This window comes from Brachypodium distachyon, chromosome 3, assembly GCF_000005505.3.
Source record: "Brachypodium distachyon strain Bd21 chromosome 3, Brachypodium_distachyon_v3.0, whole genome shotgun sequence".
Classification (NCBI taxonomy): Eukaryota; Viridiplantae; Streptophyta; class Magnoliopsida; order Poales; family Poaceae; genus Brachypodium; species Brachypodium distachyon.
In genome coordinates, this window is record NC_016133.3 from 19,189,334 (window position 1) to 19,206,364 (window position 17,031).

At 48.4% G+C, this 17,031-nt stretch overlaps 1 protein-coding gene across 3 annotated transcripts; it reads left to right on the forward strand.

Moving 5' to 3' along the window:
* The first annotated feature begins 1,027 nt into the window (after positions 1-1,027).
* On the forward strand, positions 1,028-8,904 carry LOC100825018 (pentatricopeptide repeat-containing protein At5g65560). 3 transcript variants are annotated; one of them, XM_014899913.2, is made up of 6 exons: positions 1,028-3,455; positions 4,442-4,655; positions 4,895-5,065; positions 5,142-5,228; positions 7,222-7,774; positions 8,535-8,904. In XM_014899913.2, the coding sequence occupies exon 1, from the start codon at positions 1,188-1,190 to the stop codon at positions 3,405-3,407; it is 2,220 nt and encodes a 739-aa protein (XP_014755399.1). In that variant the 5' UTR covers positions 1,028-1,187; the 3' UTR covers positions 3,408-3,455; positions 4,442-4,655; positions 4,895-5,065; positions 5,142-5,228; positions 7,222-7,774; positions 8,535-8,904. The 3 variants fall into 3 exon arrangements, with proteins under 3 accessions (XP_014755399.1, XP_014755400.1, XP_014755398.1); XM_014899914.2 differs by having other exon boundaries at positions 5,145-5,228; positions 8,518-8,904; XM_014899912.2 differs by having other exon boundaries at positions 5,145-5,228.
* The last annotated feature ends 8,127 nt before the right edge of the window (positions 8,905-17,031 follow it).

A 17,031-nucleotide genomic window follows, 5' to 3' on the forward strand; every position in this document is an offset into this window, starting at 1 on the left:
AACACCCTTTTTCCCCGCCAAAAAAAAGGAAGAGCACCTTTTCTTTTCTGGAATGAGGAATAGCGATTCAACCTTACCCCGAAGGCCAATTTTGCAGTTCGGATATAACCCATGATGCGACCCAAGAAACTAACAAGGCCTAAGTCTGCATCTCGGATTCGAGGTAAGTACGGGCTATGGAACCAAACACGGCCTGGGTGTTCTCTGTCTTGGATGTACGATGCGGAAGGATCAGGATTTTTTTTCTTGAGGCCTCATTTGGTTGTAGGGTATTGTAGGGCGTTAGGGGGTAATTTCCCCTTAGAGTATTTGGTGGAAAAAAAAAACCCTATAACACACTTCCCAAAAATGTCGTTTAGAGAGACATCTCCAGCTTTCTTCCTATTCTAGATCGTCGGACCAATTTCACTATCAATGGCGGGAATCTCTGTTGCTGCTGCTGTGGTGGTGTTCAGGTTTTAGTTGAGGAGTAGTTTAATCGCTCGCGTCCGTTCAGAAATTCGTAGCGAGAGAAATAAATGCATGATTAATTAACACGGCAAGCGAGGCGAAGGCTGGAGCTCGCTCGAGATTGAGATGCACCAATGGAGAGCGGCCAATTTCAATGGTGGTAGATGTAGTAATAGCTATAGTGAGTTGTAGAGAGGAGAATCGCCACTGGGATGAAGCTTTGCCGCCGCGGTCATGGAAAATACGCGAGGGGGGGTGGGGGGGGGGGGCTCGCGTCTTGATTACTCCGTTTTTTTTGAGACAGCGTCTTGATTAATCGAACACGAGGCGTGTGTCTAGGGTTTTTAACCGGGCCAAAACGACCGATTACCGGACTGCCAACACAAACTGGGCTGGTAATTTAGAGAGTTTTCAACTAAATACCAAGTTGCCAAACGAGGCCTGAGGGGATGGAAGGATCGGGATGGGACAACAAAGGCTGGCCAGGCCATTTGGGTGCCATGGGCCGGACCAAATGCTGAAAAAAAGGAACATCACCGGCTCTGCGTGGCCGCCTGCATAACGGCCCAATTTCCCGTCTTTCGTTTGAGAAATTTCTCGTCTTTTGACTAGGCGCACCCTGGATCCGCCTCACACCTCCCACCCTTCGGCGCCGCCGCCGCCGTTGCCGCCGCAGCCGCCGCCCACTTCCATCAACCCACCACGGCAATGCCCACCACGCCATAGCCCGCCGCGCAATGCCCCTGCCCATTCCGATCCCCCGCATCCTCGCGGCCATTTCCGCTGCCGCCGCCTCGCCGGCGGACCTCCGCCGCCTCTCCCACCTCCTCCTGCCCCCCTGCACCCCACTCCCCCCGCTCCGCTGCCTCAACGCCTTCCTCATGGCCCTCGCCCGCCACCGCATGCTCGCGGACATGGAGTCCTTCGCGTCCCGCATGCCTGCGCGCAACCTCCGCACGTACACCACCCTCATAAACGCCTACTGCCTCGCCGGCGACCTCCCCGCCTCCAAGCGGCATCTTTCCTCCCTCCTCCGTGCGGGCTTCGCGCCGGACTCCCACGCTTACACCTCCTTCGTCGTCGGGTATTGCCGCGCGGGGCTGCTCGCGCATGCCTGCCGGCTGTTTGTGCTAATGCCGCTCCGGGGATGCGTGCGCACCGCGTTCACCTACACGGCGCTGCTCCATGGGCTGTGTGGCGCTGGGATGGTGCGCGAGGCTATGTCAGTGTTTGCTGGGATGCAGGCGGATGGGTGCGCCCCTGATCCGCACGTGTACGCCACGATGGTGCATGGGCTGTGTGGGGCGGGGCGAACTCGTGAGGCAGAGACTCTTCTTTCAGATGCAATGGCGGAGGGATTTGAGCCGAATGTGGTAGTCTACAATGCGCTGATTGATGGATATTGCAATGTTGGGGACTTGGAGCTCGCCGTTGATGTTTTTGAGCGGATGGATGTTAACGGGTGCTCACCAAATGTGCGGACGTACACTGAGCTCATATCTGGGTTCTGCAAATCACGGAAGTTGGATAGAGCCATGATGCTGTTCAGCCGGATGGTTGACGCTGGTTTGGTGCCAAATGTAGTAACATACACGGCCTTAATTCAGGGACAGTGCAGTGACGGGCAGTTGGATTGTGCTTATAGGCTGCTCCAATCGATGGAGAATAGTGGGCTGGTTCCTAATGAGTGGACTTGCTCGGTGTTGATTGATGCTCTGTGCAAACATGAAAGAGTAGGGGAAGCTCAGTTGCTTCTTGGTTCTCTTATCCAGAAGGGAATTAAGGTGAATGAGATTGTCTACACAAGCTTGATAGATGGATTATGCAAGGCAGGAAGGTTTGCTGCTGCTGACAGGTTGATGCAGACATTGGTTTCACAGGGGTTTGTGCCAGATGCCCACACATACAGTTCACTGATTGATGGATTATGCAGACAGAAGGAGTTATCAGAAGCGATGTTGGTATTGGATGATATGATGGAGAAAGGAGTACAGCCCAGTCCTGTCACATATACCATTATAATTGATGAACTTGTTAGGGAGGTGGGAGCTGATGGTTCAAAGAAGATACTTGATAAGATGATTGCAGCAGGCATTAAGCCTGATGTTTTCACCTACACAATATTTGTTCGCTCCTATTGTCACGAGGGGAGGATGGAAGATGCTGAACACATGATGCTTCATATGGTCGATCATGGCGTTTGCCCAAATTTAGTGACGTACAACGCTTTGATTTGTGGGTATGCAAATTTAGGACTAACCAGTCAAGCATTTTCAACTTTCAAGCACATGGTTGCTAATGGATGCAAGCCAAATGAGGAGTCCTACACAGTTCTGCTTAGACTATTGATAAAGAAGGAATCCTCTAACAACATCCCTGCCAACTCTGTGAGTATATGGAAAATAGCAGAAATGAAATATCTGCACGGGCTTTTGGAGGAGATGGTTAAGCTTCAGTTGCCTTCAGAGATCGATATTTACAACTGTTTTCTCACATCTTTATGCCGAGTTGACAGATTGGACGAAGCCAAAATTTTGCTCATTGAGATGCAAAGTGCTAACTTGACCCCCAGCGAGGATGTATATACTTCAATTATAGCGTGTTGTTGCAGATTAAAAATGCTAACAGAAGCGTTGACATTTGTTGATTCAATGGTCAAAAGTGGTTACATACCACAATTAGAATCTTATAGGCATATTATTTCTTCTCTTTGTGAGGAAGGAAGTATTCAGACTGCTAAACAAGTATTTGGTGACATGTTGTCAAAGGAATACAACTACGAGGAAATTGCCTGGAGGATTCTGATTGATGGTTTGTTACAGAAGGGCTATGTTGCTGAGTGCTCAAGTCTGCTCTCAGTGATGGAGGAAAAAAATTATCGCCCAAGTGACGCATTGTATGCTAGGCTTACAGGTAAAATAACAGATGCAAATGATATTCAGGAAATTGCTAGATAAATTTAGACAAACCAACCAACTGCCGTGTGTTGATGGTTATTGAACAAGGTATGCATTTTAATTTCTCATTTTCAGCTCCAATCTATGTTCTGTCATATTATTTTCCTTTGTTTGTTTGAGCAATGTATAGTCTTAGTGATGCTTAGTGCCATAGCTACTTTCAGATAGGGGATCTGATTTGATAGATTGTATTCAAGATATCTGATGCAATCTGTTAATATTTCAGTTTAGAAAGTCTGTAATAGAGTACAGCTCATATGGCCTATGCAACAGTACGAACTGTAAGAACTCTACTGTTGGTGACCAGCTAGTTACTGACTTTACTAATATCAAGGAAAGCTTGATGGTAAAATAAACAATAAAAGGGAAAACTAAACTCTGGCATCTTGTTTCTCTGATAAAAACAAAGATCTTAGCTCGCTTGTCTAAAATATCATATATCCTACTGTGCAATTGAACAGATTGTGATGTGGTATATTTGATGTTTGATGATTGAGAACTCCAGTGATATAGCCTAGATTAATATTAGGCATGTTAGTCATTTCCAGATTCTTGGGAAACTTTATTGCGACCTATTTGCTGCCCCTGTTAGCACTGCCAACTTTATTTGCATCCCCAAAATTCGCTGGCACTGTTTATAACTATTACCTCCGTTTCTAAATATAAGATGTTCTAGCTTTGTCCTAAGTCAAACTCCTTAAAGTTTGACCAAGTTAAAAATCTACCAACATCTACACTCTAAATTAGTTTTATTAAATCCGTCATGGTATATAACTTCATAGTATGCTTATTTGATATTGTAGATGTTAGTATATTTTTCTATAAACTTGGTCAAACTTTTAGAAGTTTGACTTAGAACAAAGCTAGAAAATCTTATATTTACGAACGGAGGGAGTAGTTCTGTAGCTCCCTTGTGTCCCTAGACAGTCACTTGCTGTGCTACATTCATGCACAAATAGTCGCTTAATTATCGTCTCAATATTACAGCATTAACTCAATCAATTTCATCTTCCCTAACATTTACTTGTTTTCAGCTGGCTCTGCTTCGTCCTTTGAGTAAGCACGTGATTTTAGAGACACAAACTCTTCATAGACTAATCAGGCTCTCAGTGTCTCCATCAATATCTAGACCTGAGTGTGCCAAGCATCCAGCAGATTCTCAATGCTAGTGTGCAACTTCTTAACTTACTAGAAGAGGAACTAGAACAGTCTACATTCTGTTTTGCATATATCGCATGCACTAAGAAGGTACCTTCCGAATTACCTTCTGTTTGTGTTGTGTTTTATTGCCAATTATTGTTTCTTCTTTATCTTTTATGGTGCACATTTTGATCCATATTATCACCTTTGACATACCTACCTGTGTTGTTGAGTGACATTATATGCACGTAACTTTATTAGTGCACTCGTATAACCTTTGTTTCTTTTGTCCACTGAACTACCTGATTATCTTTTTTCTTCGTTTGCCTTTGTATTTTGTTTGTCAGGATCAATTACCTGGTCCAAGAGATATATACAGCAACAAACTGCAATTACTTTTGAAAATTGATTGCTTCAATTAGGTGAAATTGCTCGTTTTTAATGGTAAAGAACATGAGTATCTGAATTGTAATATTACTGAGTATGTTCCTAATGGCTCACTCAAGAATACTTGGACGGTAAGCTACATTGTTGTGTTCGTCTTATTTGTGCTCTATTACTTAAGTTTTAATTAATTTATAATTTTTCATCCAGCAGGTGAATGGGGTAATTAAATCCTGGAAAATGCTGCAGATGCAACTCGTTGCTCATGCACTGAGTCAGCTTCATGTGTATAATAAGGTAGACTGGCACTCAAGACATTAATGTATTCCGTCCCTACTTTAGACAATGCTGTTCAGTGCATATTTTTGTTATTCAAATTTAGGGCTATGTATATGGTTATTATTCAAATCCAAGCTATGCATGGCTTATCATGTTTCCGTTTCAGAATCTTGGATGACGTGAGATTCTTTTTAAAGTAAGTACTGCTATGTAGGCCCCTTTTGTGACCGCAATTATTTACGTGCAGAAAAAAATTACCTAGCAGAACGTTGAGAATTTCCAAAACTAAACATTTGAACTAGTGCTCCTGTGCTCCCTCTAAAGGAAGTTTATCTCTCTATGTGCTAGGATTTTGATATGAGCCAAAATTCTCAATAGTTTACACCTTGGCTCTTATCTGCTGAAGTAACCGGGCTGTGTGTTTCTCCAAGAACACACTCTGACGCCCACATTTTGCTTCAAACTTTGTTTGTGCCCCTACCACAAGGGCTCATACACATCAGCATCAACTGTGCTCTAGTTTCCAGGCTAGGTCGCTTGCGACATCAATAGGAAATGTTTTAACCACTACTATTCCCACATCCCTCAATATCATTGGTCTATCGTTTGTACCACCCTCAAGCTCCACCTACTCGCTAAGTCGTTGACCCTTCCACGTTTTCTTCCAATAGCTCACACCTTATATACAGTAGCTAGAGCTTGCAACCTTATTTGCAATTCCGTGTATAACTGTACGTAAGGTACTAAGGTTCAATCACCTACCACCGCTGCTTGTTTCCATTGGTCATGATTGCTTTGATCTCCCATTATTAGTTTAAACCTTCAAAATATTCCTGGTCACAAAGTGTCCGCTACCTTCAATTCTCCACTTCATTCCATAGCATTGACAGAGATCTTGCTCATAATAAGATAAATGTGGACCTGCCTCTAATACCTTGTGTTATATTCTGATACCCTCCTGCTGAGCTACCAGGATCCAAATCCGACTGAGACATAGCATATGTGTGTGCATTATCAAGAACAAAGTACATAAATCTTACAGAGGTTACACAAAGAACACCGATTAATCGATTATGACAAGAGGGATAAGATTGGGTGAAACTGACTATGGTTTCCTTTTCCACATACAGTGGTTATGAAATTGTCTTGCGGGTGCAAGCGGGGTGGCTTGTGGTTGCCCACACTGTGCTGCCCTGACCGCCAGTTATTTTCTGCGGCACTGCAGCTGTCCACTATCCCTGCCTAATGCTGTGGAATTTGTCGCATATGAATGAGCTCACATTAGCTCACTAGCTTCTCTCCCTTTCTCTTTTGAAGCGGGTGAACTGCATGAGCATGTAATCTTGCACACATAACACACATAAACACTGCCATCAGCTAAGTACTGAGGGAGCTCGTGATGAACAGTGCTGATGCGACGCTGAAGCCTATGGCGCTTCGAGACATGGAGTCCTTAGGTTGCGACAGGAACGGTGCGCCTGACCTCGCACTTCGGTGATGGTGCTCTGAGATGCAACTAGCCGTGGCGTCGCGGGCTCGTGGCCGAGCACCTTCTTCGGCAAGATGGCACGGCGATAGCCAGTTGGCATAGTGGCGGTACTGTTGAAGGCGGCTCTGCAGCGCGAGGAATGAAGGCATGTTCATTGGTTTTCTTTTTTCCTGTGGGCGTAGCGGTTGTCCACCAGACAACGTGGACTCGGTCACCTGAACTGCCAGGACAATGTGATTGCCCTGCAAGCAATTTAGGCCTTCTTTTGTGGGGCAGGGTAGCAGTTTAGTGGGCATGCCCACGCCGCTTACATCCCTAGATTGTCAATTAGTTGATTATTTTGAGTCTTTATGGCCATAACATATTTTTTAGACCCACATGTGTTGCTCCAAAGGAAGTAGGAATCATCATCCTTGTAGGATTCGTCTATGATTTCTAAGCCATCCGTGTCAACAAGTATTGCCCATTCATAATGCAAGCTCATTGCATGCATGCTTTGATGACATCTTCATGCCTTTGCAGGATTCCACCTCATTCCTAAATGACTGTCATGTCACCATCTTCATAAGCAATTTCTGGCAGGACATATTGCCTTCTTGTAGGCGTGAAGCTTCACTTTAGCTCAAGTTTCCACCCCCCTAGTCAGCCAGGCAGACGGAGGTGGTCAATTATATCATTACCATGAATTTTTGTCGTATCTCATTGCATACGATTCCTCTTTCCAGATGACACTCTGGACAACACTGTATTGTTTTTTGTGGTCTATGGTCGTGACCTGCCACCCCTACTCTCATATGGCTGGCTTGTTGCTCGTGATTGCTGTGGAATGCTAAATTCTGTATTGTGACGAGTTCTTGGGCAACAAAAGGGAGTTCGGGCAACAAAAGGGAGTTCAGCCAGTCAATGCTACAACTGTTCTCAGGCCGACACCTCCTGGGAAGTGGGAGCTGGTGGTGACTTTGTCGTGTCTTTCTTACATTCCAGATCGAGGGCAGGCTGTTTCTCCAGGAGGCAGATAAATGTTGTGGACTCCTGGGGTACCTCATACCATCACTCTGCAAGGGACCAACACATGGTACGTGATAACACCATATCATACAAGTAGTTTGGGACAGATAAGTTCATCTAGCGTGTTTGCTTGGAATATAAATTAGTTAATAAGAGATACTATCTCTATGTCTATCTTTTATTAGATGCATGGTATGTTATGAACGCCTTAACTGTAAGGGCAGCTAGCATTATCATGAGTTTGGAAGAAATAAATTGATATAAGTAACTCCTTGTATGCTCATTAGTGACCTCCAAATCCCTGGCACTATGGCCAGAAGCAAGTACCGCAAGTGTCATGACTGTAACAGAAAAAGACAATAAATAATTATGATTTGAAGTCGCACCACATCCCACTGATGGGCTGATGACCATCTGCAGAGCAATGGTTTCTGATTGCAAGAACTGAGGTGTCATGCTTACACAGCATGCACACTTTTTTTGACATCACACAGCATGCGCACTTCTTTACACAAATGGAATGGCTAGTTTGCTACTAGTAGGAGCATAGTATCTGAAAACATGCAACTGGGCTAACAGCATTTTATCGTTTCATGTGCTAATCGTAAGGGGAAGGAAAAAGTAGGTGTTGGTCTTTCATATATAATTAATCAGAATCATGTTTCCATCCAGTGTCATCAATTTTTTTATTTATTGGGGTTGAATTTCATTCTAGCATGTACTTCTCATTCACTTTAATCGCATGGTTACGCTTACGTTTTCAAGAAATGTTTGGAAGTCAGCTTGAAGATTTTGGTTCCCTAATTTCAGATTCATGTGGATGATAGGTATTTACAAGGTTGCACACATTGGTGTAAAGAAATATCTGAACAGCTATGGGGGAGGGGCGCTATTTTCTATGTATAACAAGACCATTCAAATTCTTTATGCTGTAGTGAAAAAGGATGTAAGTGATAGATATTCTTAGGCACAGACCGATATGCTCTGGGCACTGTAAAGTATAGAGAAATTGCAAAACACCAGCAATTGCATCTCCGTAGGATGCCAGAAGTATAGAGAAGTGATAGATAGCGAGATAGTTGAACATAACAATTTTTTATCTCCAGAAAGATGGAAAGTGATAATTGGGGCCTGTATTTGTTTGTCTTCAGAAAGGTGGAAAGTGATAATTGAGGCCTGTATTTGTTTTATGTACCATTTACCCTTCACAGGTATACTTGTTGCTGAAGAGAAGTCACGTGTAGCCTCGGTTTATCATATGTTGGGCTCTGTTACGGCCTATTAGGTTAAAATTGTTTGGAAGAGTCTGTCCGTGGTAGTGGGCCGATTTTACTTTCGCGGGCGGAAATGGGCCCGCGGCAATTGTTGTGCTCAGTGCTCGATCCCAATCGGCGAGTTGTCTACTTAAAAAGGAAAATCAAAACTCTTCTAGATGGGTTATTCGCATATTCGTGGGTTATCAGTTCTTGTGGAATTTGATACCCTGGAAAGGCAAAGCAGCATCCACCGCTTGCGTCTCCATCATCGAAATTATCAACAAGACAGAGGGACCACGTGTGACCTACGGAAAAACAAAAGCTCCCTTGTCTTTTCCATCAGCTTGAAATGTTCTTTGCGTTGACGGCTTAACAATAATACCGATAATAAAATAGATATCAAAGATTGAGACGTGGCAAACTTAGCAAATGGCGACGACAAATTTGCTACGAGGGAATGGTTGTTGCTTCACAGCAACCGTGCCGACACGTGTCATTTAGTCAGCTATTTGCAGTGACATGTCATGATGTGTATAGTCAGTAGAGATTCCTGGAAGAAAGTACGAAAGAGAAATGTGATTCAGGGTGCGGTTTCTTTTGGTCTATGATCGCTTCAAGCCTGTGATGGCCGGTGATACTTTTTGTCAGACGCCAACTGCGGTATCTATTTACACTTGGTGTCCGTTTCTCTGTTCATTCACAACTCAGAACTAATGAACCTTACCTAAGCTCATCAGCAACGTTTGGCTCACTGCACGCGAAACTATTCGGCCTAGCCCAAAATCGGCGTAAGATGATCTAAAAAGACAACATTTAAGAGAATAATTATTAGTCTAAGTAGCATATTTTGGATAGAAATAATTTGGGACACGGGGAACTTAGCTATTAATCATTCGAGAGATACTCCATACTCCTTCCAATTCATAATAAGTGTCTCAAACTTAATATAACTCTGTACTTCCTCCGTCCAACAAAGGATGTCTCAAGTTTATCAAAATTTAGATGTATTTAGATGCAATCAAATTTAGTCAAAATTGAGACATCCTTTGTTGGACTGAGGAAGTAGTAAATCTGGGACACTTATTATGAAATTTATACTAAATCTGAGACACTTATTATGAATCGGAGGGAGTATCAATTTTCGAAGCGACGACCGAAAACAGATGAACAGGAACACAAATAATAGTTACACGAATCTCAAAGTCGATCGGGTGGCTCGTCGTCGATCGAGAAATCATGCAACTGAGTCCCTAGCAAAAGTGTAGTGCGGCATTCTAGTTCCTACATCTTACTTTGAAATTTTTGCGGCAATTATCTCATTTAGTGGAAATTCTTTAATCTTATCCTATTTAGCGAAAGTTGTGCCGATTTTTTACCCCATTCGAAATAAAAGTCCCTTGTTTCTTTATCTGTGCTAGCCGAGCTCCACCATCACGTTCTGTATGTACTCGTTATGGCTAGCTAACATGACCTATTCTTCAGGGCCTTCAGTTCCAGCACACAGTTATCTTCTTCTATTGTGTTGTACATTCCTGCAGCTCTCTCCCTCTCTCTAGTCCTCCTTTCAGGAAAAAAGAATCTAGCTCTTATACTTCTCCATACTTTGTAATCTTTTTTTTTTGAAAGAGTCCATACTTTGTAATCAGAGCACCGTACTCAGCCTTCTATTGCCATGCGAATCGCCAAACGCCCCGGTACACCGCCCGCGACCTCCGCCCCTGGTCTCCACCACTCACATGTCCCCTCTCTTTATTTATTTTTCTGCGTAATCCTAATCCCTCTGACTCCTCTAGCACCCACGTCCGTTTCTTCTCTTCCATCCCCTCGTCTCTTTCCTCCCTTCTTCTTTCTTCCTCCAGCACGAGCCCGTGCTCCTGGTCAAGCGCCGTGGCTGACCCGGCTTGGCCTCCCTGCGCCGTCCAGCTTGGTCGCCGCTTGCCCCCGGTGAAGCCGCGGGCCGCCAGGAGGAAGGGGAGCGTGTGGGCGTGGCGACTGGCACGGCTGCCCGAGGCCATGGCTGCCACCCCCTCTCTCCTTTGGACGCCGCCCCCATCCCCCGGCCGGAGGAACGAAGCCGCCCCCTTGCTCCCCCGACGTCCGCCGACCCTGCCGTCCCCATCTGCGGCCTCCACTCCGCCGCCATCCCGGGCTCTGCCGCCGCCGCCGTTGTCCCGGCTGCCCCCATCGCTCGGATCTTGGTATTAATTTGATTTGTGTATCCCATCGCAGGACATGGATAAATGTACATGTGGTACTTTGATTTGGGATCTTGTGGTTTCTGTTTGAACCAAGAGTACTAAAAACATAGATCAATGAGGTACTTTGATTGGTGAGGTACTTAGGAAGGAAGGGGACAATACAAACATGTGATGATGCCTTGTTGAATTCGAGTACTTAGGTACTTGGTTTTGTTGAATTTAAAGTTGAATTTGAGTTTTCCTTACGATTCCTTCTTTCTATCTCTTTGATCCATCCATTGCTGATCGTTATGATTGAGGATTGATGAAGTACTTAGGTATATGCAATGTACTTTAATGTATTTGTCATTTAATTTGATGTATCTGGGTATCTTAATGTACTCGTCATGTATCTGTCATGTATTCTGATTTTTTTCTGGATAAATGTTATTTACCATACGATGTATTTGTTATATAAGTCCATGTACACGAGATACTTAAAAATTGATAAGGTACCTGTGATATACCATACAATGTACTAGTCTCATATGTTCATGTATACGAGGTATTTGAAAACTGATAAGTTATAATCCAATACCATAATGTACTAAATATGTACTTAAAAACATGACATGTACCACAACGTACTTGAAAGTGGGACACACAGATAGAAAGAGATAGAAAACCAAAGAAAAATAAAGAGTAGTCAGAAAAAAGTAAGTACCTGACACAGGTAATTTCTCTGTTAATCTCTCTGCAGTATATGCCAAATTTGATGGGCCTGAGATAAAACATGTGGCTGCGAAGGGGTGTAGATAGGGTGAGGGGCACAAGCTCCGCGTTAAATACCAGTCAGCAATCTACACCAATGCGATCGATTGTTTTGATTCATTCCTATTGTACCCAAGCTGATCTACGCACCGTGGGGCAAAGGCGGAGCTAGTTACGCAGTTGTGTGATTAATTAAATTTAAACGGAGTAAAAGCCGGTACTTTTGCTAAAGGAGGTAAAGTTAGAATTTTCGCTAAACGGGGTAATTGCTGTCAAGAATTCTAAAGTAGAGAGGGTAAACACTGCTCAAAACGTTATGATGTTGTTCTTGACAACAATTAGAGTAAGGGGTGTCAATACGCGATGACACAAGTTCGGGTATAAAAGTAGGGCGTGTATGCCGGCCTTATAGCGAAGGTCGTCGTACACTTGGACAAGTTGACACGTCGATATTTTTTTAATAGGTTCGGTCGACCTTGCGGGTGCGACTTAATCCTATGTTAGGAAAGGCTTCGAGGGGGTTGTGAGCCGAGGGCTTGGGCCGAGCGGATCTTCCCAAGACACCTTTTGGCGAGAGATTCGTCGGGGCCGTCTCGTACTTGGACCGAACGCGTCTTTCTAATTATCGAGGTTAGGATACCCTCGGATCTCTAACCCAACCCCTTCTCCTTCGAGCCCGTGCCAACCAAGGTTAGCTCGGAGCCTCGAAACTAGAGTCCCCTAGAAGGCTTCCTCGAGGCCAATCGACTTTCAGTCAAGAGCGGCGCGCGAGAGCGAACCTTAGAGGGAGCACTCTAGCCCTCTCCCCTTGAGTTTATTTAAGTGAGAGTGAATGGTACATGCCCCGTTGGGGGGTATTTATAGCCTAGGGATCCATGACAAAAGACCATGGTTATCCTTGAGGAAGAGAGAAAAGTGGGGGCAAAATGGTAAAAGTAGCTCTTTTGGTCCATAACTTTTGTGTGCACCATGCGAGAAAAGTGGGGCTTGGTCCATGGTCTACCATGGACTAAGGCCCCCCTCGTCAAACCTTTCTTGCCCCTACTCTAGCTCATTTGACCCTTTGACCATGGCATGAGAGGCCTGACTTGTTGACTTGTCTCCCTTCGCCATGTAGGATTGATTGTGCCACGTGGGCGTCTTGATTCGTGCTTGTGAAATGTTGACTTGGTCGCTGCCACGTAGGATTTACGGCCCGGCCCATACAAGGTTTTTTATTTTACTACAACAGTAGCCCCCTTGAGCTGGATGCATTGAGAATGCCTTCGGGTCAACCTTCGATGCAAGACTCCCGAGATCTTCCATTCGCGAGAGAAAAATGATACCTCGGTGGATTTCCTGCAAAAAACAGGATCCTTGGTGGAGTTGCGGGGAAATTCCATGCCCACGACGAATTTCTCTGCGAGAAATCGAGTTTCGGGGGGTATTTTAGCAAAAACCGGGACCCTAGGGGCCTCTTTGCGAGAAATCCGGTGTCTCGGAGGACTTTTTTGCAAAAATCAGGGGCCCTGCGGGCCTCCCTGAGCCGGGCCAGCCTTGTGCACGCGCGGGTGCGGGATGGCCGCTAGCTGGGCCGCCTCAGGGAGGCTTCTTCTCAGTTTTTTTCTTTTTTTTCAGGCCGGCCTTCCTGGGCTGTTGCTGGGCCGAGGCCCAGCCGGGCCCCGATACCGGTTCAGTTCAAGTGACCCGATCCGACGGCTGGGGGCGTCCCTTAGCCCTAGATCGGACGGCTGCTGACGAGGGGAGCTGCTGCTCCGGTCGGGGCCGCGCGGGGGGGGGGGGGCTCCCTTTTCCCTCCTCCCCTTCCTTTTTGGAAAGAGGGCTTGTCTATTTGCTATTTCCGTCGGCCTTGGACAGGGGAGAGGACGACGATGTGTCGCTGGAGGATTGGCTTGGGCCTGGACGCCCAGGAGCTTGCTGGCCTATAAAATGGAGCCCTTAGGCACTGAGAAGTTTCACACCATACTCGTTTGGTTTGCCCGGTGTCGAAGACGCGCTCGGCGGCACCCAGCACTCCTTTGAGGGCTTGGTGTAGTAGGGAGCTCCGCAGGGGCGCTAGCCATTCCACGGCAACGACGGAGGTTGTGCTGGTTGTTGGGGGACTGCCGCGGAAGCTCTCCATCGTCGAGCCTTCATGGGGGCACGGAGCACGTCCGAGGCCGCTCGGGGCAAGGTGTCGATCGTGCCTCCAAGTACTTCCGGGTGACCTTCGTTGTTGGCCGCGCCCTTCCTGCTCGTGCGAGGGTGAGTGGAGCTTCGTGGCATATGCTTTGGTGCCCTTCGGTCGTCGGTGAGGCTTGCGGACGTTTCGTCGAGCACCTTGGGAGCACTCCGGGTAATCACGGCATGGCACGCGTCTTGGCATGGCTTGGCGAGGTCATGGCGTTGGCGTGGCCAGGCGGGGGCGCGACGCACGCACAGGGGCGGCACGGCGCGGGAGCGGCGCGCGTACGGGCACGGCTCGGCGTGGGCGCGGCGTCGCTAGGGGGCAGGCACGGGCTCGGCGCGGCGGGGGCGCGCGTGCTCAGGACGGCGCGGCACGGGCGGGGCGCACGCACGGGGATGGCGCGGCGCGGGCGGGGCGCGCACGAGCGCGGCACGGCGTGGGCGTGGCCAGGGTGTGGCTTGGCCGGAGCGCGGCGCGCGCGCGGGCGCGGCTAGGCGGGCACGGGAGTGGCTCGGCGGGAGCGCGGTGCTCGCACGGGCACGGCTAGGCGGGCGCGTAGGCACCGGCGCGGGAGCGTCTTCGCGTCGAATACCATGCGCACAGAGGAGGCGGCCTTCTTCCCTTTCTTCCTGCGTTGGGATGGCTGGATGATGCGGGGACTGCGGCCCGCGGGAGGGCCCAACGGGCCCGGGCTTCCCTTCCTCCTCCTTCGTCCTTTCCATACGTTGCTAATTTTTGGCAGTTTTTTTTTGCACGTGAGATGGCGGGACCCGATGTCGAGCGTCCGACAGGTGAGCCGCCGAGGGGGTCTTCTGCGGCGCAGCTTGCGGCGAACTGACCGTCGCGGAAGAAGAAGGTCTCCTTCTGCCCTCGCGGTGGTCCTCCCTTGGTTTCGACGGCGTCGGTGGACGCTGACGGTTGGGCGCACGACCACCTTCACCCTTCGTCGATGAGCCCCGAGGATCTTGCCCAGTTGGAGGAGGCGGGATACTTCCCTAAGGGGGATGGTATTCTGCCTGATGGTGAGGAGGTGAGGCTCGACTAGTGGCGGCGTCCAAGATGCATCGTGGCATTCTCGGCTTGGTTCCACGCTGGTTTGTGCGTGCCTGTTCACCCCTTCCTATTGGAGCTCTTGAAGACCTACGGCATCGAGTTGGCCCAGCTTCACCCGTCGGCGATCGTGAGGTTGAACGTTTTCAGGTGGCTGTGTGAGACGGCGCTTCACGAGGAGCCCTCAATGAAGCTTCTGTTGTTCAACTTCACTGTGGAGGTGAGGGAGTTGCTCACCCTGGACGGCTTTTCTTTGAGCGCCTTTGATTCGGTGAACCTGAGGCTTCGTTCTGGCTTCGGGGACGATTTCCTTCTCATGCCGGGGAAGAGTGCAGAGAAGTTGTTCCTCAAGTGGAGTCCTAGTGGTTTCTTCTCCGGGCTTCGAAGACCCATCTTCGACACACGGGTGATCTCCCCCGGCACTGTGGGGCCGGAGGTCTCAGGGAGGTGTCTCACCCCGGCGATCCTCGATCAGCCGACCTTTGGAAGGTGGCCAAGATCAAGGAGGTGTCCGCTGAGAGGAGATTTCGTGACCTCATGGAGGAGATGGTGATGGCTAGACGCTTCATAATGAGGAGCCGTCCGAGGTCCGAGACTGGGATCCCTCGATCTTTTCGTCCTCCACAGCTCGTCACCGCACGTGAGTGGCGTCCTTCCCCCCTTTGTGCTTTGATTGTTTTCCCTTGTGAAGGTACTTGATGGTTTTGGCTTGTCTTTTTCAGCGACGTTTTCCAAGGAGAGGGCGGCGTTGTGGGCCACGCAGCTAATAGGTCCGTACGGCGGGGCAGAGCACCGCGACTACGAGACCAAGATTAGCGAGGGGGGATGCCACAACGTCATTGCGAGGTGCTTCGGGAAGATGGTGCCTGTGCGACAGGACCCGAAGCTCGGTCGCCTTCTCCGAGTGGGTGATCGCTACTCCCGCTTGGCGACACCGTCGATGTTGGCGGTGGGGTCCAAGCTGAGGGACTCCTGCGGGAAGGCGAAGGCGGGAACGGCGGTGCTGGGCTTGGCGGTGCCTGTCGCGCCGATCCCCAAGATACCTCGTCCGTCGAGTGGATGCAAGAGGAAAGCTCCCCTGACTTCTTCTCCTTCTCTTGACTACGCCCCGACAGATTCGGCGGATCCTATCGTGGGCGAGTCAAGGTCTCCCCTGAGGGTGACCTTGGACCTGCACATTAAGGGGAAGATTGGACTTGAGCAAGTTCTTCCTCCTTCGAGTCACGAGGTTGAGGCTTTCACTCGTGAGACGGGGCTTCGGCTTCGGAGCGACTCGGTGGTGGAGTTGTCGACCGGAGCCAGCGGTGCGCGCGTCCAGGTGTTCTCCATTGGTCGCGAGCGCCCCGAGGAGGATGCTCCTACCTCGGGTGAGTGCCTTTCTCTTTTGGTCACGTCATTCTTTTTCTGAACGATTCTGACATGATCTCCTTGCTTTGTTTTTAGGTGCGAGGGCCACGGAGCCCGAGGTTCTCGAGGGCGAGCCCCCGACTCAAGCGAGGATGGAGCACTTCCGACGGCCGAGGATGGAGCGAGAGACCATTTCGTGACACTGGAGCTGGTGAGCATACGTGATGTATCTCCCTTTGTCCTTCGGGTTGGTTTTGTGCTAACTCCCTCTCCTTTGCAGGTGAGGGGTTTGGTCGAGGTCGTGGGTGCCCTTCCTGCCCTCAAGACTCAGGTGGGGGCGCTTTCTGCTGCTTTGTACGTGGAGATGTCCAAGTCTACCCTTGCCTTGAGTGAGTTGGCTTCGGAGAGGGTGCGGCGCGATGCCGTGGAGGCTGAGCTTTCCCGCGTTTCGGTGGAGCTCGTGGCCGTGGAGACCAGGGCTCGACTTTCTGAGGAGCGCAGAAGGACGAGATCGCGAGGACCCGTCGAGCTGAGGAGAACTTGGTGGTGGCCAACC

Coding starts and splice junctions, on each gene's coding strand:
- LOC100825018 (XM_014899913.2), top strand. CDS start 1,188: ATGCCCCTGCCCATTCCGATCCCCCGCATCCTCGCGGCCATTTCCGCT.